General features: G+C 41.8%; 1 protein-coding gene across 5 annotated transcripts in view; it reads right to left on the bottom strand.

The window, feature by feature from the left end:
* PDE8A (phosphodiesterase 8A) overlaps positions 1 to 24,974 on the bottom strand; it is a 368,631-nt gene that overhangs the window by 17,427 nt on the left and 326,230 nt on the right. For all 5 annotated transcript variants that reach the window (XM_068275373.1, XM_068275372.1, XM_068275370.1 and 2 more), the window contains exons 14-19: positions 16,997 to 17,161; positions 13,449 to 13,497; positions 13,224 to 13,359; positions 10,475 to 10,673; positions 4,294 to 4,511; positions 1,135 to 1,267 (exon numbers count right to left, since the gene is read on the bottom strand). In XM_068275373.1, the coding sequence (XP_068131474.1) occupies positions 1,135 to 1,267; positions 4,294 to 4,511; positions 10,475 to 10,673; positions 13,224 to 13,359; positions 13,449 to 13,497; positions 16,997 to 17,161 (900 nt within the window). The remainder of the gene's footprint in view (positions 1 to 1,134; positions 1,268 to 4,293; positions 4,512 to 10,474; positions 10,674 to 13,223; positions 13,360 to 13,448; positions 13,498 to 16,996; positions 17,162 to 24,974) is intronic.

The following is a 24,974-nucleotide window of genomic DNA, read 5'->3' on the forward strand; positions in this document are numbered from 1 at the left end:
AGGTGACAGGACCAAATATTTAAAGCTAACCTGTGACTTTGGGAAAAAAAACAAAATAAAAAACATACTACCTGATTCCTGATGTCTTCCGGACCTCATCTGTGCTGTTCTCGTTGTTCCCTTCTGCTGTTTTCCGGACAAAAATTACTTTATAAAGTTTTAGTTCAGCTGGTAAGATGGCCACAACCCCGGAACTACTTGCAGAGCATTGCGGTGTGCACTCATCTTGTGCACATTCTTGGCTGGCTGGGAGTGGGAAGCAGAGGCTTGGAGTGGGCATGTATTTGGCTGCAATGGGCGTGCATTAGGCTTAATGATTTGACAAGCTGTCAACAAGCAGCTTGACTCAGATTTTTGCAGTGGGATTGCGGCAAATGGGGGTGGTTGGGACTAACGATTTACACACAGCCCGGTATATGCGTCAATTGAGATCCAGTGTATATGAATATTTCACTATGTTAAAATGCCTTCATGCACACTTTAAAGATGGGATTACTAACTGCAAAAAAAGGCAACATGTCGGTACAAAGCAGGTGTAACATCCAGTCACTGCTTGATTCTGGTGCAGCATATTGCTGATGATTTGGATGCAGTGATAGGTCGTAATGGGAATTACAGCTATAGCAACGCTCAAGTGACTAATTTGGGAGCTGGCAATAGCCAGTGCTCCAATTAGCAAATAAAGACGGTAATTCGGCCACCGGCTACAGCCGGTACCTGAATTATGCATACCCGAGGTGCTACAACTCGGAGGGGGAATAGTATTTAGCATGGGCAGGAGTTTGGTTGCAGCGGGAAGAGCAGTCTTTCAGCTTCACCCTGGGCCCAAATTTGCCCATGCCAATTTTGAATGTACGCCTCAATCAATGTACGCCTTTGTCCAGGTATGCCTTAATCAGATCAGCCCCATTTCCTACAATACTTGGCTTCACAACGAAGAAATAAAAATCCCAGTACTCCACCTGGATTTCATGCACAATTGCTCTTACTTAATGTATCACAGAACAACAAGCAAGACATTCGCAAAGATCTTTATCAAGTGCTCCGCTGATTCTTTATTTATTCGTACCCGGTTTGCTAGCCTTTTGGATGCTACATTTAGATAGAGATGGAAATGATGACAGTTTTACTTACCCCATTCTCATCTAGTGCCGCTAATGGCTTATTAATGCTGTTGACAAACTTGTTGACGTGTTCAAAGTGCTTTGTCATTTCTGTTGCTAAAACCATGTCGATGATTGCTTGCCGCAATGTGCGGTATTCATTCCTGTTACAAGAACACATAATTAACCAAAGCAAACACTATCCAGTCAATATCTAAAGCTACATATAAAGCCGCCAACATTTCTTTGAAGTTTCCTCGAAGTACAAGTGTACTTATGCACACTAGTCCTGAATTATACAAACCTCTCCTATCCTTAGACAATATAAAAATGAATTGCACCACCTACTTCAGTGCCTAAGTGGTCAGGATGCAGAAGCCTACATTATTAGTATCACTGGCAGATTCAATCAAAGACAAAAAACCTGATGGAAAAAAAATAACCTACAGAACCACCTTAAAGTGATATTATAGTGTTATGTGTTAAAGCAAACCTGAAGTGAAAATATACTAATAAGAAACAATGGCATTTCTAGTCCAAACCCTACATAGTACCTTCCTAGAATCCCAGAGTCCCTATTTCAACATCTAGGGCTACGTTTTGACTGCCTCAGGTGATTGATCACAGTTTTGTTTTTGTGTTTTTGAAACGTATGCAGCTCCCATACAGACAAATCTTGAACCATTAGACTTTTAAGCATCAGGAACAAAAGCGAAAAGCCCGACCATAATACTGACCAAACCACAACTATTGCAAATATAGTAGGTATATTGAGTCAATTTCACATTAAAAATATTAAAAAGAACTATGCAGTGGGCATGAATGTATCAATATTACAGCAATCATTAGAACAGCAAAATGTACTGATTTTGCAATTTTTTAAAAGTTGCTGTTTAGAGTGTCCATGACCTTCTAAACATGTACAGCCGGCTGCACACTGAAAGTGAAAAATAATTGTAACAATATTAAATTACAAAATGACTTACCGGTTTATACCACTGGTATACATCACTGCTAATTTCTTTTAACAAAGATGGAATTTCATTTTAAGGTCTATGGGGCACAACAGACTTGGCAGCAGAGACCCCTAGTTGGCTATGGTACAAGTCTATGCAGTAACATGTTATTAAGTGCACTAGCAGATGAAGGAGGCAGCGTGTACCATCATCGTAAATATACAGGAGCTTAGATATTATAATTATGCATTTATTGATGCTGCTGACAAATCCTCTGCAGCACTGTTCATGTCATACTCATTAGCAGGCATGGTGGAGGGCACTGGGGCTCATCCTACTTTCAATGGAGTCATGAAGGCTGCCAGACAGGAACTCTACAGCTTTCATTATCTGATATAGAGCGAATTTCAAAGTTTATCATACACAAGTGTTTTAGTGAATTTCACTGCAAAATACATTTAATGCAGATGCTATAATTTAGCACAATTATTATTAATATTGTTATCAAGATAATGTTTTAGGATAATAAAAGCTTGGCCACGTGCATATTTTTTCTTTTCTTGCCATGCCGGTTAATCACAGCTATACTTAATATACAGATTTACAGATTCGCCCTCTAGTGGCCATCTGTATATCAAAAGCTGCAACGAGCCTCTTTTCTGAATGGCTGGCTACATTCATTACAGAATATCTCAACAAGACACTGCTTTCAGTCTGATAAGCGAGAACGGCAACTGATTATTGAGATAAAACATTATTTAGATTACAATAAGAGTCAGACAAGCCATGCTTTTGAGTTTTGTGCGGAGTGGGGAAAGCTTGCATAGAGAAGTAGCTCAGCCCCAGATTAGTAAGGCCAGACTGAAAGATCGTGGCCAGGTTGACTATACAATAATGATTGTGTAATCTTGTCCAATCTTAAAACATCTATGAAGAACAAGGGACTACCTTAAGTATTCTTTTATAGTATATGCAGTCAGTTTGTTGAATTTGATAAAAATCAACAACGTTGTATAGCCTGATTGGCCATTATTTATACAGTACTCATACTGACACTTGAATTGTCTAGATGTATACTGATTAATCTTTTTGTAAGATAGATCACATAATATATATATGCCCCCCCCCCCCCCAGACACACACACACACACACACACACACACGCTTGTACACAGTACTTAAGGGTATGGTCACAATAAAAGCAGAGCAATGGGCAACAGGTTATGGCCCTCTTACTGTCATTGCCCGGCTTCCTCTTCTCCCAGAGAGGTGCGGTAACTACGGTAAGTCGGGGGCTTTATGACCTGGTAGCTCCATTTACTTATGCTGCCCACATCAGTTCTGAGAAATGCCAATCATTCAGCACCACTGCTATTCATTTCTTGTCCCAATGACAACTGTCACTGGAACAGGAAATTACAGTTAGGCCCAGTTCACAATGAAAAAAACTGATTCGTGTAAAGGCACCAGTTTTCTCTTCATGACCCTCCATTCCATTAGCACGTGGTCAATGTAATGCATCAGTTGGTCCAGAAAAATCGTTGCACACCCAAACTTGCAGTGCATTTGGGGGAATGGACCAAACAGATCAATTCAAACAGAGCAAAGTGAATGGATTGTATTGCTTGACATAGTACATAGTATCCGTTCACCTCCATATGGCCCCTTTTACACTTAGTTGCTCTCAGTTAAAACTGAAAGACAACTGATTTCCAAAGTAATGTTTTTCTATGGCTCAGTTGCCACTATACGCGGTTTAACTTAAATCTTTTTCACAATGCACTGCTATGGAAAAACGTGTACCAACACGTACTTACGCGCACTAACACATACCAACACATTTAGTGTAAAAGGGCCCTTAGGTTCCGTTCTGTTTCTTGTTCAAAGTGAACCGGACCTAAATCTGGTCAACTACGACACAGACAACAATACAGTAAGCAAAAGCTTGCTGATGCTTTCATTTCCATTCTTCTCTTTAATAAAATGGAAAAATATAGGTTATAAAAATTAAGTATATTTCCATTTGGTGTCAGTAGTGTATTGCTACTGGCTCAAATGATTGTCATCACATGGTGTTCCGCATGAAAAATGTGAACTATATCCTAGTTAATCTTCATCTAGTGTCAAACAGACTTGCCAGGTGAAAAGGATCATTTCTGTTGATTTAGCTACACAAGTTATCTTAGTGCAAGAACAAGAAAAGCCCATTGAGACAATGTTTGCTCTGGTCTTACCTCTCCATGTTTTTGAATATATTGCACTTGTCATCTCTTGTTGTTAGCTGGAAGGCCAGAGCTGCATGATGGCTTTCCAACACCGCGGTGTCATTATAAAGGATGGCCAACTCACTCCCAGCATTGCAGAGGAAAGAGTTTGTTCTCCCAGGGTGATCCACATCATGAACAGTGGCAGCAATGAGTGCAGCAACCTCGTCAATCGGGTCCAGGCTTTGCTGTAAGGAGACAGGACATAAATAATGTAGCAGGTTGGTACCTGTGTGATAATTCAGGCTTCCTCCAGCTCTACATGTTCCCCTGAGGCTGCAATATATGCGGAGAGGGACTGCACCATCAGCCAGTAAATGCAGCAAGTCCTGTTCATGTCAGTGCAGTGCATCGCTAAGTGCCGTTGACGGTTTGTTGAGCATATGTCATATATTAAGCAAACTTGTGTAACGCTTTCTGACCATCATATCTCTAGTCAAGGAGCTAAATTGGATGTCACAATTTCCATGGGGATTTATGGTTATAGTGTTAATTCAGACTAAAATGGCAATGTTACTGCACGTGTGGCAAATGTTCTATTTTAGCACTAGTTAGCTGATGATTATATATATTTTATTAATTGGTGAATGATGGCGTGCATAATGACATCACAAACATATAATTGAAGGCATAATTATATAGGTGGGGTGCACACACCAATCCAGGCGAGCGGAGGGTGCACACCACCTCCATAATTATGCCTGCAATTATGTGTTTATGTGAGGTCATTATGCACATGATCATTCACCAATAAATAAGCCGTTCAGCAGTGCTGACCTTTTCCTCCATCTTTGTTGCACAATTATCTAACTATGGCCTAGCAGTAGATGCATGCTGCTACCCACAACCCGCCTTTTGCTGCAGTTTCAACTAATCTCTTGTTTGCTTATAAACATTTTAAGTGTAATAAACCAGCACACACTAATGTGCCCAGACTCACTCATGTAACATCCACTGAACCCTCACCACCGATTTCTTGCTGGACAGAAAGAAGCAATGTAATGACAATATGATTGCTGTGATATCACTGGGTAACACTGGATGAGGCTGACAAACGGGCTTTCCCGGAACACATACTACCACCCCATTCAACAAAGCCACGATAGAACAGCTCACAGGAAACAGTAGTGATGGATCACAAACCCAGAGTATCGCCAATAGCCGGCTAAAGGGTTATGAGCAGTAACAGAATGGTAGAAGTAAAATTCACTGGAAGGAAACTTTCAGATTGAGTCACAGGTTCACAAGGTCACATGTACTGCATAAGACTACTGCTAAAGTCCCCTCTAGCAATTCTGATGTCTTTACTCCAGCCTAACGCATAGACTTGTTTCACACAAAGAGAATCACAATGGAGGGGGAAAGTAGCATCATGCATTACGTGTGCAAATCGTGAAGAACACAGAACATGAAAAGCATGCTTCACTGCAACTGTAAATGCAACATTGTCTGGTGCCACACAGCATGCCTTTCATTATTCGTATGGATTCAGTCGCGCTGCACTGCTAACGCCCCAATGTAAAATACAACATTAAAATATAACCGCATTACACAACTGCCATACAATTATATTGTCTGACGTAACATGTCAGTGTGAATGTACCCCATGCTATCAGTCCTGTTCAGTCAATGCTATTGCAGTTGGGGTTCTTTTTCATTCCTTTTAACCCAACCAGAAAAAAATCCTAGTGGTTCTGATTCTCAATAACTTACAGTGGGATGTGAAAGTTTGGGCAACCTTGTTAATCGGCATGATTTTCCTGTATAAATCGTTGGTTGTTACGATAAAAAAATGTCAGTTAAATATATTATACAGGTATAGGAGACACGCACAGTGATATTTGAGAAGTTAAATGAAGTTTATTGGATTTACAGAAAGTGTGCAATAATTGTTTATATAAAATTAGGCATGTGCATACATTTGGGCACTGTTGTCATTTTATTGATTCCAAAACCTTTTGAATGAATTATTAGAACTCAAATTGGCTTGGTAAGCTCAGTGACCCCTTACCTACATACACAGGTGACACCAATTATGAGAAAGAGTATTTAAGGGGGTCAATTGTAAGTTTCCCTCTTTTAATTTTCTTTGAAGAGGGGGTCTCAAAACAACTCTCAAATGACCTGAAGACAAAGATTATTCAACATCATGGTTTAGGGGAAAGATACATAAAGCGGTCTCAGAGATTTCAGCTGTCTGTTTCCACAGTTAGGAACATATTGAGGAAAAGGAAGACCACAGGCTCAGTTCAAGTTAAGGCTCAAAGTGGCAGACCAAGAAAAATCTCGGATAGACATAAGTGACGAATGGTGAGAACAGCCAGAGTCAACCCACAGACCAACACCAAACCTACAACATCAACTTGCTGCAGATGGAGTGACTGTGCATTGTTGAACCACTCAGCGCACTTTACACAAGGAGATGCCGTATGCGAGACTGATGCAGAGGAAGCCTTTTCTCCGCCCACAGCACAAACAGAGCTGCTTGAGGTATGCTAAAGCACATTTAAACAAGCCAGCTACATTTTGGAATAAGGTGCTGTGGACTGATGAAACTAAAATTGAGTTATCTGGGCATAACAAGGGGAGTTATGCATGGAGGAAAAAGAGCACAGAATTCCAAGAAAAACACCTGCTACCTACAATAAAATATGGTGGTGTTTCCATCATGCTGTGGGGCTGTGTGGCCAGTGCAGGGACTGGGAATCTTGTCAAAATTGAGGGACGCATGGATTCCACTCACTATCAGCAGATTCTGGAGACCAATGTCCAGAAGTCCGTGATAAAGCTGAAGCTGCGCTGAGGCTGGATCTTTCAAAGAGACAACGATCCTAAACACTGCACAAAATCCACTAAGACATTCATGCACAGGAGCAAGTACAGCGTTCTGAAATGGCCATCTCAGTCCCCAGACCTGAATATAATTGAAAATCTGTGGTGTGAGTTAAAGAGAGTTGTCCATGCTCGGAAGCCATCGAACTTGAATGAACTAGAGATGTTTTGTAAAGAGGAATGGTCCAAAATACCTTCAACCAGAATCCAGACACTGATTGGAACCTACAGGAAGCGTTTAGAGGCTGTAATGTCTGCAGAAGGAGGATCTACTAAATATTGATTCAATTTATTTTTTGTGGTGCCCAAATTTATGCACCTGCCTAATTTTGTTTAAACAATTACTACACACTTTCTGTAAATCCAATAAACTTAATTTCACTTCTCAAATATCACTGTATGTGTCTCCTATATAATAGATTTAACTGACATTTTTTATCGTAACAACCAACGATTTATACAGGAAAATCATGACAATTAACAAGGTTGCCCAAACTTTCGTATCCCACTGTAAGTGGTTATACTGCCACATAGCTGTCTCCTTCACAAGAACTACCCACTGTGCCATATACAATTTATATTGAGGCCAAAATAGAAGCCTGTATGTCAGTGGAAATAAGGAGGGTCCCAATTCAAGCCATAGTGCGGTTCTGCACTGTCCGTTGCATTCAAATGCTATGCAGTAATACTGTCACTAGACACAGCATGGAACAGTCCTCATATAACTATGCAAGGGCTAAGAACTGTATGTTCCACACACTATCCTCATTATATTGAAGAAGGCTTATCAAGGTTATGATATATCCAAAAAGAAAATATAGTAATTGGATGCCCTCTTCTGTTACAGAAGATGTTCCATCATTCCTACAGAGTATATTCTTCAGGTCTAATGAGTGGTTCATATTGGCACTGAAAACAGACCATTTATCAGATCAGATCGGAAGGCAGCGGATAAATGCACATGCTAAGCATAGGATCTGTTCAGGTGTGTCCCTTGCCAAAGCATCTGTTGATTTTATTCCCTCCATTGCTTTCATTACCTTCTGCTCCAATAAATGAACCTCACGGTTGTACAAGCACAACTGAAGTGAGAAGAATATGGAGGCTGCCATATTTATTTCCTGTTAAGCAATACCAGTTGCCTGGCTGTCCTGCTGATCTATTTGGCTGCAGTAGTGTGCATATGTGTGAATAACACCAGAAACAAGCATGCAGCTAATTCTGTCAGATCTGACAATAATGTCAGAAACACCCAATCGGATGTATGCTTATTCAGGGGCTATGGCTAAAAGTATTAGAGGCAGAGGATCAGCAGGACAACTGGTATTGGTTCAAAAGGAAATAAATAGGTCAGCCTCCATATCCCTCGTTACAGTTGTCCTTTAACTGGCTGGATAGTGTACTGGTTAAGGGCTCTGCCTCTAACACAGGAGACCAGGGTTTGAATCTTGGCTCAAAGGAGACTTTGAGCTAGATTCCCTAACACTGTTACTGCCTGCTGAGTGCGCCCTGAGGGGCTGCAGCTCTGGCACTTTGTGTCCACTTGTATAAAAGTGCAATATAAATGTTCTGTGTCTTGTCTTGACTAAACAACCATCCCTAAACAGGGTACACAATTTGTCAACAACATACAATGCTCTTTTGTCATGTTTTCCTAAACATTTTGAAGTCAGTACCACGACTTCAGTCAGATGTCTAAAATATGAATGTCAGTGTAATAGGGCCGTTAAGCTAGACTGTTTGGCTGAAGTAACTGGAAGTTACTGTGAAAGTGTGATGAAATGTATTGTAAAACAGGGAAGGATGTTTCATTGAGGCTCCTTTGTTTTTTATTTGGATGGCCATATCATTTTTCACAAATCTATACCTTTGCAATAGAGATTAAAATATAACTTATTCAAACTACTAAAACTTAGTCTGTAAAAATACTGTTTCCATATACAAACCGGGGAAGGGAGTACACCGTGCCCTGTGAATACAGCCAATGAGTTTAGCTGACAACATAGGTTCTCCGTTACCCAGATAAGGTTGCTAATCAACACACAACACCCCACCTATAAACACAACATGTTTCACCCTGTAATAATTAGGGGCATCGTCAGGAGTGCTATCTAAAGTGCAACGTGCTCAGCGTGCTACATAAACATACTAAATACAATAGATATGGAAAATAAAAAAACATGTCATAGCCTCATGGCTAGATTGACAGACTAGATAGCTTGTCAATATAGCCGTAAGGGTGTGACAGGGTTTTTTTTTTCTTTATCTATTGTATTTAGTATGGTTATGTAGAATGTTTATGTAGCACGATGCGCACTTTGCACTTTAGATAGTACCCCTGACAAAGCCCCTAATTATTACGGGGTGAAACATATCAAGTTTAGAGGTGGGGTGTTGTGTGTTTGATTAGCAACCCTATCTGGGTAACAGGGAGAACCTATGTAGTGAGCTTAACTCATTGGTTTCATTTACAGGGCTCTGTGTACTCCCTTCTTCCTTCCCCAGTTTGTATATGGAAACAGTATTTTTACAGGCTAAGGGTTTTTAGTAGTCGGAATGTTTTAATCTCTTTTGCAAAGGTATAGATTTGTTTGAATTGTATTGAATCTTTTGTGTTGTTGCATGTCCATATCATTGTGGTTTCTCATTGAAGTGGAAATGAAACTTGCAAATACCTGCCATTTTAAAGAATATCTGAGGTGAAAGAAATTGAATAAAGAGAGGCCTTATATAGTATCCTGCACGGGGTGATCACAAAGATGCCACAAGCATCCACGAGCCAAACTAGACTCAGGTCAGAAGTTGGCGACTTCCAGGAGTTGCAACCTATACCAAACCGGATTACGGGCAAATGAAAGATTGCGGAAGGGAACAACCATTATGGTCTGAAGACTTTCAGGATACTATGTAAGGCCTCATTTTATTCAAGTTGTTTCATCTCAGATATCCTTTAAGGTCTCTGAGGCAATGTGTTAAATAGTAGGCAATAACCAGGGACAGACACTGTACCTTAGTTAATAATATGTAGATCAACCTCACTCTTCAAGTATTTACCTTTAATAAAGTAAAATGTTTCAAACATGCACTACACAAAACACAGCAAACTTTACAAAAAAAATAGATATTCATCACAAAGATAATATGATTTCTCAACAGCCAATTGGAATGGGCCGTGTGATCTCTAAGCAATAGCTTAGAACTAACCGAGCAACTTAGTTCTAACCGAGACCTTTGCTCCATCTAGAAGTAACCTGATATTACTAACAAAGAACAGGAACATGTGAAAGGCTTAAAAAGATAATAAACTAACTGATCTTACCTTTACTCTTTCTTTGCACAGGAAGTATGCAGTGGCATGTAAGACATCAGCAGAATGAGTTGAATTATGGTAAGAATTGCTTGAATGGTAGTTTGACTCAATAATGTGTAGCCAAGATCTCATTGTTGTCTCAGAGCAATTTAAGAATGAACAAACTCCAAATCGAGCAAACAATTTAAGGCCAAGGTACACTAAAGGCCTGCAAGAAAGGGACAAATTGATACTGTCAGCAAACACACCCCATTGTAAAGGTAAATAATAAGTAGGAAGAGTTTATAACTGGAATACAAGAATGGACTTTTACATTTCAGGAACAGAATGGGTAGTTTAAAGGAGAAATACATTATACTGCTATGGATATACTGCATTACGTCAAACATATATGTCTAGGCTATAATATGCCAAGATGAATTCTATGTAAGGAATCCTTTTTATTACGATCTGCAACTTTCTGCCATTTAGGTCCACTCTGCATTACCTTCATTCATCAGGCAGTATGCAATGTTAAATCATATAATTCCCGCCTCAAACAGCTACCTGCCACATTCCATTATGTTTCATGCATAAGGTACCAACAACACTTCTGCACAGAGAAAGGTTCATTGGACATAAGCAAGAACAAATACCTACATCCTGCAGGAGTCAGCCCATGTGGCAAACTGTCATGAGGTAAGGTATAGATAAAGCCTAATCAAACATTTTATGTAGTGAGACTCCCAAGCTGCCAGCCTGTCTCTTCCTCGCTAAAGCTACTCCCACTAACCAGTTGTCACTGAACCTGTCAGCTGCTCTCCTGGATGTCTTGGGCACTCATAAAGGAGCTTACATTTAAAAGTGTTACATGTTAAAATGGGTGCAGATGTACCTAATAATATCTGTAACATTATTGATATTCTACTATTTCCTTTTTACAATAGTAGAATATTGGTAATGTAACCTATATTCTACTATCGCCTTATCTTATCCTCACATGAACCAACCACTACCTACACCCAGCACTAACCTCCCCACCTATGCTCAAAATGAACACTGCCACCATCAAATGCTGCTAACTGCAGTTCCTGCCTCTACCTAAAGATGGTAAAGATAATTGGGCTACACAGTAGCCAAACTCCGCCATTGCTATCCCTGGAGTTTGGCTATGCAGTCCATCCTCACTAACCCGCTGCTAAGGAGTTTGCCTATATAGTAGCCAAACCCTATCCACAGTCCACGCCGCTATGGAGTTCGGATACACAAACCCACGGCCACTACAGAATTCTGTCTCCTCCGATACCAAAATTACCAACCATGGCCAGTAATTTATTCAATTATCATCTGAGTCTATAGCGGAGCCCAATTTCTCGTCCGCCAATTGCACCCAAATGACCTGCTGCAGTAAGTGGTATCTGTTCTTTGCATATACATCTTAGCAGGAGGCAGTCATCCGCTAGATGTTAAGCAAGAATTTTTGCTGCACAGAAACTGCCCCATGTATCAACTGCTGAGTCTTGCATTAATGGCTAACAGGCACACCATTCAGCTGTTTATATAAAAGAGCCAAAATAATCATTCAAACTTTCAGATCAGCTTTACAGCCTGAAAACTAGGATATTATAGGTTATTAGCAATTGTTGCCTCTTTATTTCTCCCATGACAGGTTTGCTTTAAGGGAGAATGGTCACCATAACCTATATAATGCAAAACAAAGTGTGCATGTCTATCACTCAAACAGTTTTTGTAAAAGTTCCATCTAAAGAGTAAAGTACCTTCTCCTCGTCTAGTTCAGCACTAGTTCATAGTTTCTGCTTTCCCCAGGGCCAATTTTCTGCAAGGCAGCGAATGCTACAGCCTCCTTTGCTCTGGTGGTTGTAACTGAGTAAACTTAGGACAGTTGCACTGATTCCATTACCACTACTCTGGAGCTCCCATAGACTTTCATTAGGTGGCGGATGTTAGTCAAGTCAAGAGAGTTTAGGACTACTGGAAATGGACTCAGTGCACAATCCTTAAAGAGAACTCGAGGTGTGTTTGAAGAATGTTATCTGCATACAGAGGCTGGATCTGCCTATACAGCCCACCCTCTGTTGCTATCCCAAACCCCCCTAAGGTCCCCCTGCACTCTGCAATCAGACAAAAATCACAGCCACGCTGTGTGGGCTGTGTTTACATCTACAGTGTCAGTCTCGGCTGCTCCCCCGCCTCCTGCAGAGCTCCGGTCCCTGCCCCCGTCCCTTCCCTCCAATCAGCGGGGAGGGAAGGGACGCAGGCGGGGACCGGAGTTCTGAAGGAGGCGGGGAGAGCAGCAGACTGACACTATAGAGATAAACACAGCCCGCTGCGACACGCTGTGTGTCGACAGTGAGGCTGTGATTTATGAGGGATTGCAGAGTGCAGGGGGACCTTAGGGGGGTTTGGGATAGCAACAGAGGCTGGGCTGTATAGGCAGATCCAGCCTCTGTACGCAGATAACATTCTTCAAACCCACCTCGGGTTCTCTTTAACTTCAGCAATTATAGCTGACAAAGCAAAGAAGCCCCAACTTTCCCTACCTACAGAAAATATACTCTGGTGGAGGTGAGAGCTACAGGCTAGTGCTGAGCTACTTAGCACTATCCCAGTATGGTGGGGGAGGATAAGCTTTTAGATTGGCTTTAAATGTGAACCTTTGATGGTGTCTATATCTAAATGAAGATCAGAACTTTCATCGGGACACATTTTTCTTTTATAGAAGCAGACACATTATAACTGTTGTATATGCATTTGGCACCTTTTATGAGTAGCAGCCTCTAATTCAAATATATCAAATTCCCAATCTTCTTCATTTTCCATGGCTTGTGCTATCCTTGGTGGGATATCAGACAGCGAGAGAGAGGAGATTAGGTGGCCCGAAGATGGATGAACTTCTGCTCGAATAAAAGAACAGAAAAGTCATTAATAAGTGAAGATGAAGTTTAAGGCAACACTTTAGTATTTTGACAGATGGATGACTTACGCTTTGCTGAGAATAGGTACTCGTTCCCTGATAATCTCCGTAAACCATCCTAAGAAAGACAAATGCAGTAATTAAATGTAGGGTTTTCTCAAGAAACCGTTCTGAACATTTTTCTGAATGCAATATTAATCCATCACAGAGTATGTCAACAAAGGACTTAGAGTACACAGAGGACATGGCTTTACTATAGAGTCATTATATCACCTTGACGTCAGAGTCTCCATCTAACGTTCTTTGTGACACAGAGATCACTTTTGCTTGATCAAACACACCTTATTTGATTACTATAGGATTTGATGAAAGAACTGAATCAAACAAAACAAAAATCAACCCATGTATGGCCTGCTTCAGAATCCTGCACACATAGAGATATTTAATTTCACCGTTTACAGTGGTATTAACCAGGGATGTGGAGTCGGAGTCGAGGAGTCGGGGCAATTTTGGGCACCCGGAGTCGGAGTAGTGTATTTCATAAACAGAGTCTGGAGTTGGGCGATTTTTGTATAAAATCCACAGCCCTGTTAAGTATTAGACTAAGGAGTCGGAGTCGAGGAGTTGGAGTCATTTTGGGTACCCGGAGTTGGAGTCGTGGTTTCATAAACCGAGGAGTTGGAGTTGGAAGATTTTTGTACTGACTCCACAGCCCTGGTATTAACAAAAAAAAACATGCTAGGTACAGGGATCAAGGGTAAACCAGGGTGGCCAACTTAGCATCTGGACACATGGAAAATATTCTGGATACATGTGGAACAGAGGAGTTAGGCTCGGTTCCCACTTGCGCCGGATCAGTGGGAGCAGACAGTGTGATGTCCGCTCCAATGGTCTGGCTGTTTCCCGGGGTAGATGCTCTCCCTGATAGGTTATATGGAGAAACACATTAGCCTGCCTGGGATTATCACGCACTGCACAGAAGTGTGGTCTGCTTACCGCAACGGATCCCATGGATCCATTGCAGAATGACAAGTGTGAACGGCTCCTATTTATGGCTCCTTTTAGCAATGAGCGTGCATAGACAGAGCCTTATGTTGGGTACACACGTTGCGGTTTCCCGCTCGATCTGCGTGATCGATCGATTATTTCCAACATGTTCAATCGGGTTTCGATCGATACAGCCTTTGATTTTGCATACTTAACATGCAAAATTGACGGCCGTATCGATCGAAACCCGATCGAACATGTTGGAAATATTTGATCCTGATCGATCCTACGGTACGAGCGGGAAATCGCAACGTGTGTACCCAGCATTAGACCAAATTATGCAGAAGTTGTAATGTGGTTTCGGGCCTTGGCTATGACTGGAGGTAGCAAGTAATTTGTTGATTATGCAAATTCTTGCTCTAATAAGTTAATCAGTATTTGGGAGCCGACAATGAATTAACCCCAGCTAGGGGCAGCTAATCAAAGAGTTTTATATTGAATCACATCTCTAAATAGTACTAGCAGGTGTAGCCAATCAAATACAGAGTAGAAAAAAAAAACTTAATTCCAATATACAGATTTCCCCCTTCCCTTCCGAGTCCATTCATGAAAACGGTAGATGTGTTCTCATACATCACAGGTTTTGAAACGGTCAGTTCAAGAATAACATGGATGCCTCTCTTTTGTGGTTTCTCTTTGGAAAATAAATAGGTGAGCTGTTGCTCTGGATGTTTTCTCTCCATGCATAGCATTAATTTTATCAGAAGAATAACCTCTAACATGGGCAGCCACACAGAGCAGGATGTGGGAAGACAGAGCTGCCTTGATGTCAGGACTTTCTCTGCACATTTCCTGAATGCTGGCAGTGACATGTAAACAGCATCACTGCCAATCTATTAACCCGTCACAGGGCTTGCTGGCAGGTTGTACAGTAAGCTGTAATTATGAAGCGTGGATTTTGTGTGGCTAAAGAGGAATTGCTTTAAAGAAAAATTAAATACGCTTTTCTTTTTTCCCTCAAGTTTCCAGGCTTTTCTCATGCTGCAACGTTATTGGTTTAGGATTAAACAGTATGTCAACGTTTCCTGATAAGCAGAAAGCTAACTTCAATAATGTGATGTTTAATTTTACATCAAAAACTTTCCTTGCAAAAGAGGAAACAGTAAAAACAGTATAAAAAAGTGTGTGGGTTAATGTGCATGTAAAAAGACACCCCGGGACCTGAATCTGGCATACTGTATTGTTTTAGATTAAAGGGCAAGTAACCAAGGTAGATGCTTCCACTCACGATCTTGAAACTGCCCTCTCACCACTTTCCAGCTTTGAAGGAGAAAGAAGTAGGCGTTGGTATATCAACAAAACTAGCGGGTGCCCAAGTCACCTCACATTAAAGAAAGAGTCAACCAGTCAGTAATTCTGATTGTCCTCCTCAGGAGAGGACTAGTGGCTGGTCGTTGGCTTATGGAGATCAGGATCCAAATTCTTTTCACATTGGTGCTGAGACTGCATTATTAGAGTGGCCCTGGATATCCACACCAAGAGGACCCCATGTCAAATCAACAAGCAATAACTTACATGTAGCAAAAGCATAAGCTGCCACACTGAGGTTACACACTACGCAGAGTGTTCTCAACACTGCTCATCTTGGCACAGGATCTTTTTAACATGGCTCCTCTTCCTCTCAGCTATAACATCACACTTTATGTGTAGGTGGATTCAACAGGTTTATTTAGAGTTAGTCAGCATTTTTTAATTTTGGTTAGGCATATTCTGAGGCGTAAGACATGTGGGGGTTAAAAATGTATTTGTTAGCTATTGTCACCATTTAGACCTTTACATCTTGGCTGACAGATCAGTAAAAAATTGACAAAGGGCTGGACTGTCCGAAGCAGACACCACAGAATGCTTTGGATGTGTAATGAGCAGCTGTGGAGTCGGTACAAAAATCATCCGACACCAACTCAGACTCCTCAGTTTATAAAACCACGACTCCGACTCCAGGTACCCAAAATTGCTCAGGCTCCTCGACTCCTACTCTGACTCCACAGCCTTGGAGCCAAAAAACAGTCTCAAACAGAACCCTCCCTAACCCTAAGAACCCCCTGGTGGTGCCTAACCCTAAGACCCCTTATGGTGGTGTCTAAACCCTAAGATCTCCCCTGAATGTGTCTAAACCTGAGACCCCCCCCCCAATGGTCCCCAACCTCCCGTGGTGCCTAACCCTACCCCCCCCCCCACCCAACCTTAACCTTCACTCTACAGCAAAGCCACAATATGCGGCAAAGAAGTTACATTTGGGCGCCCGGAGGTGGAGTGCCCGCTATGCAATGCCGCGATTTACATTTCTGCAAACCACAGCACCCACGATTCTATCAGGCACCTCCGGGTACCAAAATGTACCCTGTTTTGCAGTAATCAGGCGCCCAGAGGCGCCCAAATTTAACTTATTTGCCACATCATAAAAGACACAATTTGCGGCAAAAACAGACAGCAGCCGCCAACATGAACCCAAATTTCCACTGTTTGCCACTAATTGCGCCGAGTCAGCAAGGAGAAAGGTGTCACTCCAGCTAACAACTTCAGAGGCAACGCTGCTTTATTTTTGCTATAAAATATAGGAGAGGACCTACTGTCATCAAGCCTCCAACCAAATCATTGGTGTGTGGATCTTCCTCCTTGGTTCCCAGCTGTGGAGAATACAGTTCTGTCGTCCTTAATATCTCCAGGACTCGGTCCAATGCTTCTGCCACAGGCATTGGGCTGTTTTCTTGTGCAGAATTGATGATGTTTATTACCTGGTAAAAACAATGAATATATTCATTTAGTTTGTATGTTTGCTCATGTTACATTTGTCACTGTAATTACTTTGTCTACCAATTATGTATTATGCACCAATGTTCTTATTTTGTGTATACCATTGTCTGTATTATTAAGTGCCTCATGTTTGTTTCTTACTCTGTACAGAACCACAGACTACATTGGCACTTCATAAATTAATAATAAAGTTAGAGTTTTACAGTACATGGTTCAGTGAAATAAACACAACTATGGAATACGCTACATCCAACGACGTATGCAGTGTGAATGGCCACAGACGAACATTTTTTCCGCTCACTGAGCTATATTGCCCTCCTACAAAGTCTAGTAGTGCTTTCAAGTGGTAGGAGTTAGATTTAAAGGGATACTTAAAGAGACTCCGTAACAAAAATTGCATCCTGCTTTTTATCATCCTACAAGTTCCAAAAGCTATTCTAATGTGTTCTGGCTTACTGCAGCACGTTCTACTATCACCATCTCTGTAATAAATCAACTTATCTCTCTCTTGTCAGACTTGTCAGCCTGTGTCTGGAAGGCTGCCAAGTTCTTCAGTGTTGTGGTTCTGTGATGCATCTCTCCCCTACAGGCCCCTCTCTGCACACTGCCTGTGTATTATTTAGATTAGGACAGCTTCTCTCTTCTCTCTTATCTTTTACAAGCTGGATAAATCGTTCTCTGAGCTGACTGGGCTTTCACATACTGAGGAATTACATACAGGCAGAGCTGTCTGCACTCTGCAGGAAGAAACAGCCTGACACTTCAGTGGATGATAGCTGCAGAGGGAAAGAAACACAAAAGTGATCTCTTGAAATTCAAAAGGAATGCTGTATACAGCCTGCTTGTGTATGAATGTATTTTCTATGTGTGGACATACTGTACATCAACCTACTTCCTGTTTTTAACCACTTTTAATGAGGCGAGGAGCGGCGAAATTGTGACAGAGGGTAATAGGAGATGTCCCCTAACGCACTGGTATGTTTACTTTTGTGCGATTTTAACGATACAGATTCTCTTTAAGTCAAATAAAAAAAATGAGTTTTACTCACTCGGGGCTTCCCTCAGTCCCCTGCAGCCTTCTTGCGCAATAACAGCATAGAGGGTGCTATTGTGGCTGGGAACGCGAAGAATCACTCACGTTCCCAGCCTGTCGGCGGCTGTCGCCAAAGCCGGATGCAGCCGCCGATGGTGACAGGAGGATCGGAGCGATGCTGCGAGGGCACCGGACAGCTGCAGGGGGCTGAGGGAAGCCCCAGGTGAGTAAAGCTCATTTTTTATTTGACTTAAAGAGACTCTGTAACAACATTTTGAGCCTTATTTTTTCTATTCTATAAGTTCCTATACCTGTTCTGATGTGGTCTGTCTTACTGCAACCTTTTCTAGTCGCACTGTCTCTGTAATAAATCTTATCTTCTTTCCTCTGTCATGTCTGCCGGCAAGAGGCTGGAATGTGTGGAATGTGCAGCACTGCTTGTCATTGGCAGAAGCTTTACACACCCCCTCCAAGCTCTGCATGAATCACACAGTAAGCTGTTCTCAGCCTATGATACGCTGGTTAGAAGCCAGACATTTGTTTGTAAACACTGCCTAAAACTGTTAATTACAAGCCAGGATTGCAGCAGGGAGTGACAGAAACAGCACAGAGGGGCACAGGGGAACCTAAGGAATAGAATGGTATGCTTTTTATTGTAAGAATATTAGAGTACAGATTCTCTTTAAGTATCCCTTTAATGCTGACCAAGAATCATAATAACAGTGAATGGGAGCAGTACTGTTGTGGGCTAGGTGGAAATGACTGTCTATGCAGTGGTCACATCTTTCTGACAGGAAGCCACTTCTGTGAACTCTAGGATCCTGGTTTGGGTCCTCATACTATTAGCAGGAAAGGCTTGCTTTATTTACCTTATCCATGGAAGCCAATCCCTGGCAGAAATGTTGCTGCCATGAGGTTTCTGAGCTATGTATGCCTTTTTCAATTAAAACAGTTATCTGTATGTTCTCCGCTAAAGTAGGATCATATACATACCTTTACTTTGTCTCATGATACACCTATTGATCAGATATTTCCATGCTTGTCTATTCTTTCCCAGTAGACAACAATTGCTGGCTCTCTGAACCTGTCTGATATACCAAGCTGAGTGATCTTTTCCCAGTTGAATAGTGATTGATTTCAAAACCACACTAAATATCGATTAATTTCTCCAGAGACCTATCAAGCACTAATTGTAATGCAGATGTTTTACTGCTCAGTGCAGTGCAACATTGTACGGCCATCGATCGCCCTCTGCTCCTCTCCACGCAGATTTTTCATCACACTTTTGACCAATAAACGGATGGAAATGTGTTAAGCTTGGAGGTGTAATCTCCACAGTCAGCATGCAACACATAAGCTGACGTGCAGGAGGTACACACATCAGCACAAGGAATCAGGATATCCCCAGTTTAGTGGAGGAGAGGACTGACTCCAATAGGAGATTGTGGTGCACAGAGCCGGTGCAGATCCGAACAGCCACAAACAACGCTTTCGTAATAACGTCTCAGCGCAAAGTAGCGCTGAGCGCATAAACCAAAACTGAGGAGATCAGGACAGGTAGACAGAATGAACGCTTGCTTAACTAGCCACTACTTAGTGACAGCAAGCGTCCACAATAAAACAGACTGGAATGAGGTAGCCAATGCGTTTGCAGCAATGGCGTGCCTCACAAAGACAGGACAGGATAGTCAGGAAATAGCAGGATCAAGATAGATGAACGTAACACAGATAAATATACAATAAGTATGATTTCCTAGCGTATCACAATTACAGCTATCAATGAAACCATTTGCAACGTCTGACCAACATATGTATATATCGGCAATGAACCGATATATGACATAAGCAGGAACTCTGACTAAGGCTGGAGTAATACAGGGAACAGGACTCAGAAGGATTCGCTATCTCTTCGCAGAGATGAACGCAATCCACAAACAGGACCAGGAACAGGATAACTAGCTCAGCGTGCTGGAACGCTGACTAACGGAACATAGGATATAAACAGTTCGTGTACGTCAGTGTTCTCCCCAGAATCTTTTCCCAGCCGGGTGGCATAAAAAATTAGCCGGGTGGGGTGCGAGGGGGAATTCAGGACTAGCGCTTCCATAAGGGCAAACTGCACCATTGCCCCCAATTGCAGTGCAGCTCTCCCCTCAGGTGGTTCCTGGACATCGTTGCAGGAAGCAGATGGGAATGTAAGCTCTGGGTCCCTGGTTCGAATCCCAGCCAGGGCACTATCTGCAACAGAGTTTGTATGTTCTCTCCGTGTCTGCGTGGGTTTCCTCCGGGCACTCCGGTTTCCTCCCACATTCCAAAAACATACGGATAAGTTAATTGGCTCCCCCTAAAATTGGCCCTAGACTACAGTACTTACACTGCATAATATAGACATATGGCAATGGTAGGGATTAGATTGTGAGCTCCTTTGAGGGACAGTTAGTGACAAGAGAGAGATAGATAGATAGATAGATAGATATACACTGTACAGCGCTGCGTAACATGTCGGCGCTATATAAATACTAAATAATAATAATATTAATCTGTAGGGTGTACCAAATGGTGATGGAGAGGCATATGAAATCATAGCCTCTTAGGTTGTGCTGTTCCCTGCAAAAGCCGTTGCAGTTTAGCTTTATGGGGATCAGCAGCATCTGGCAGCTGTGATCACCGTAACTAAAGGTGCTCATTAACAGTAAAATTTTTCCCTCAGATTCGATCTTTCAACACAATTTTTATGTTCAGACCCATAGAAAAATGTGCCTTATGTGGCGTAAATCGATGTGAAACAATTCTTTGGTCATTTTGCAAAGGGGGGGGGGGGAATATTGATTCAAAAGTTTGATTTTATGATTGAATTGTAATGTAAAACCTTCTTAAATTGATCTGTTAATGCGAACTATCGATAACTGCCATCAGATTAGTTTTAATCATTCAAATGGCGTAGAAAGATCAAATCTGAAAGAAAAATTGTACAAATGGGCACCTAAAACAAATGTGCAGAGCCTTCTGTCTCTCCAGCAGGACTGACATAAGATGATAAGGAATCAGCCATGCCGTCACACAGTGATATATACTCTGCAGTAGCATAGTGTGCCCTTTCCACTCCGTTCCTGCAATTTGTTGTTCCTGACTGACAAAAAGTAAACATAAAAGAATCCCAGGAATGCAAAGGAGGGAGCACACTATACAGACTATAAGTATATACTGTATATTACCATGTACTGCCGGCCGGGCTGCAACTAATGGTCATCTTCCCCAGCAGTCTGCACGTTTCAATTCAGTTCTCCTCACACTCTCTGCTGTTGACTCGCTGAATGAGGAGAGCTGCGAGTGTCCGCCCCTGTTCATTATTATTCACTGCTCTGCCCGCCTCCTCTGCACACAGGGCTCAGGACCGAGAGCTGCGAGTGTCCCGCCCCTGTTCATTATTATTCACTGCTCTGCTCGCCCCCTCTGCACATGCTGGCTAAGAGAATGTGACAGCGAGCAGCAGCCGGGCGGGAGGCAGGGCGGAGCGCCCACTTAAATGGGCTTGGGGAGAACACTGTACGTATATATCAGCGACACTGATGTATCAACGTAACACGAATACAAGGAAAATAATAAAATGCGCAAGTATGCGTATATATTGGCGATGAACCAATATATGACACAAGACAAGCAGAGTAACAACTTCTAGAACAAGAGCAGAACTAGGAGGACTCGCTGACCCCTTCGCAGGAGTCAGCGCAGTCCACACGGACTAGGAACGAGGTGGGGCACGGGCAGAGTAACAGACAGAATCTGAGACTATGGTAGCCCATCAAGCATTGCAGGAAGCAGTTCTTTATACTGAGGTCATCCAATGGGAGCAGACCTGCAGATTCCCACACAAGTGAATGGTAATTAATCACAGGCTGACAGCAGGAAAAGGCAGACAATGATATGCAGCCTGCAGGAAAGGGATTGCCCCTCCATTGCAGCAGACAATGTTTGTTTACACAAAAGCATATTAAACTGTCATTAACTTCAGAGCGACTGCAGATGGAATCAGCAACTAGTTTAAGTGCAAACCAAACTATGCAAGAAAATGCATGTAATGACATCAGAACTGCTTGGGTTACAATACCACTGCAGCCAGCAGTAAACGCTGCAGACATGATCATAACAAAATGTCTTATATGTTGGGGCAACAGTTGTCTGGCAAATTTCATCAAAATGATTGAATTGACTGGAAAAAATGATATGTGGGTTAACTAGCTTTAGATGCAGAAATTTACTGTTTACTTGGGAAAAGTGTGTCAGATTTCAGTAGTCATTTATTTTACACAACTATCAGAAAGCAAATATGCAGCCTTTATGATACACAAATTCTTCAGCTGTGACCAGCAAGGCACTGTGCATTAAATCAACTTAAAGAAAATTTACCTCAGGCTTGCTTTAGGGCATACGTGTCAAACCCCAGCCAGCAAGTGTTTCCCCCACTTTACATTATATTTGGCCCCCAAGCACCTGAGCCCTAAGACTATACGTTTAAGTGTTAAAACTATGAAGTCACATGGTGTAGATGGGCCACTAGACACCAGAGAACTGTACATGGGAGGTTGGCTTGCAGCTTGGTCCCATGAAACTATATAGGGGAGCTTGGACCATCAGTCAGGGAACTGTATAAGGTCGAGAGGGGGCCATTAGAAACAATGTAAATATATGAGGGAGAGAGGTGGCCACTAGAGATCAAGGGTGGCCTGCAACTTGGTCCCAGTTTTCAATTGTTGTGGTCCACTGTGTATTTGAGTTAGACATGCGTGCTTTAGGGAACCTTCAGCCACTCCGTTATAATGATTTAATCACTGGATTAGGGAGTAAGGAAAATCTATTCAATGGGGGAAAAGGTTACAATAAAACACCTGACAGACTTTCTTAACTTTCCACACACTACTGAAAAGTGCTAAGAGTTTTCATTGGGGTCTGCATCATTAATGAAGAAGTCTAAGTTGAGACTGGTGACAGCAGCACAACCCTTGACAGAGGTTCTGATACTGCACCCATGTATCCAAAACAACTGAAGTTTTGACAGGTGTTTTGCTTTAAGACCTCAAAATATGACTGAAGCCTTTATATACACCCATTTACTCTAGGAAATAATCTCTATAGAAGGCAGTTTAGAAGACTACTATGCAATATTGCAAACAGGAACTACGTAGGATGACAGCACCTTAACCATGAAGTATGTAAATGGTTTTCCATCCATTATCTGTGGACAAGAGGCATTTTCTAGCAGTCAAAGTTGCTATTTAAGTCTATCATAATTACAGCAGCAGAAGAGTTTTACATCATGGAAAATCTAACCGTGAAGATGGGGAAACGACAAAAGTTATATTTTCCCAGAGCATAAATTATACACAGAAATGAGGAATCTGGAAACAATTGATTAGAACCATTGAAACTAACAAGAATAGGAAACTACACAGCAAATTACAGTGATTGACCTAAATGCACAATATTACATTCTACTAGAATTGAGGGAATGGGATTCAGTGCAAAGTATAGTTCTGGGAAGATATTAAAGAAAGTGGTTACTTTCATCCTATAAAGTGGGAAGGTTGTTCTTTGTAGCATCCAGCAATCTCACTGCACCCAATGAGGTGTATGCACTAGATATCGGTGAAATATATGTGCTCAGACATCAATATTTAGTTAATACACAGGGGCATAACTAGAAATCATTGGACCCCTGTAAAACTTTGGATGAGGCCCCCTTCCCTCGCTTTTTGCACAGGTAAACTGAGAACCAATGTTAATCAATTGGCTACTGCACACTTGAATGTGTTTTCCCCATTTAGACAAAAAACAGACGGCAGTGAAGCACTGGGAGCATTTTCTCTATCAATCATATTAGCTTCTGTGATAAAATGTGCATGTTTTCACACATACACATGGCATGCAGAAAATGCATACAGAAAAACATCAGACCTGTGCTCTCAGCCTCAGCTTATTACACTTACTCTGTCCATCTCGGATACAGCAGAACTGGTTTTGCAGACTTTTTCAGCGTCAAGCTTTTTCTCTTATCCCTTAGATGTCAGTCTCTCAGGACAGGGAAAATAAACTTTTCCCCCCTTGGGACCCCCTACAGCTTCTGCCCCCGCCCCCCTACCTCTACCTACGGCTGCATCTTTTGCAGGGTCTATTGTTACGCCCCTGTTAATACACCTTGTTCTATAGGAAAAATGGCCCCCATAAACTTGAAGGGTAAGGTTAGGCATCAGTAGTGAGAGGATTCAGTGTGAGAATTGGGTTAGGTTTAGCTGCAGTAAAATCAGTATCTACAATGGTTTGCAAAAGTATTGGGCCCCCTTGAAGTTTTCCACATTTTGCCATATTAATGCCACAAACATGTATCAATTTTATTGGAAATCCATGTGAAAGACCAATGCAAAGTGGTGCACATGTGCGAAGTGGAATGAAAATCATACATGATTTCAAACATTTTTTTTACAAATAAATAACTGCAAAGTGGGGTGTGCGTAATTATTAAGCCCCCTTTGGTCTGAGTGCAGTCAGTTGCCCATAGACATTGCCTGATGAGTGCTAATGACTAAATAGAGTGCACCTGTGTGTAATCTAATGTCAGTACAAATACAGCTGCTCTGTGACGGCCTCAGAAAGAATATTGGGAGCAACAACACCATGAAGTCCAAAGAACACACAAGACAGGTCAGGGATAAAGTTATTGAGAAATTTAAAGCAGGCTTAGGCTACAAAAAGATTTCCAAAGCCTT

This window comes from Hyperolius riggenbachi, chromosome 3 (genome assembly GCF_040937935.1).
Source record: "Hyperolius riggenbachi isolate aHypRig1 chromosome 3, aHypRig1.pri, whole genome shotgun sequence".
NCBI classification, from domain to species: domain Eukaryota; kingdom Metazoa; phylum Chordata; class Amphibia; order Anura; family Hyperoliidae; genus Hyperolius; species Hyperolius riggenbachi.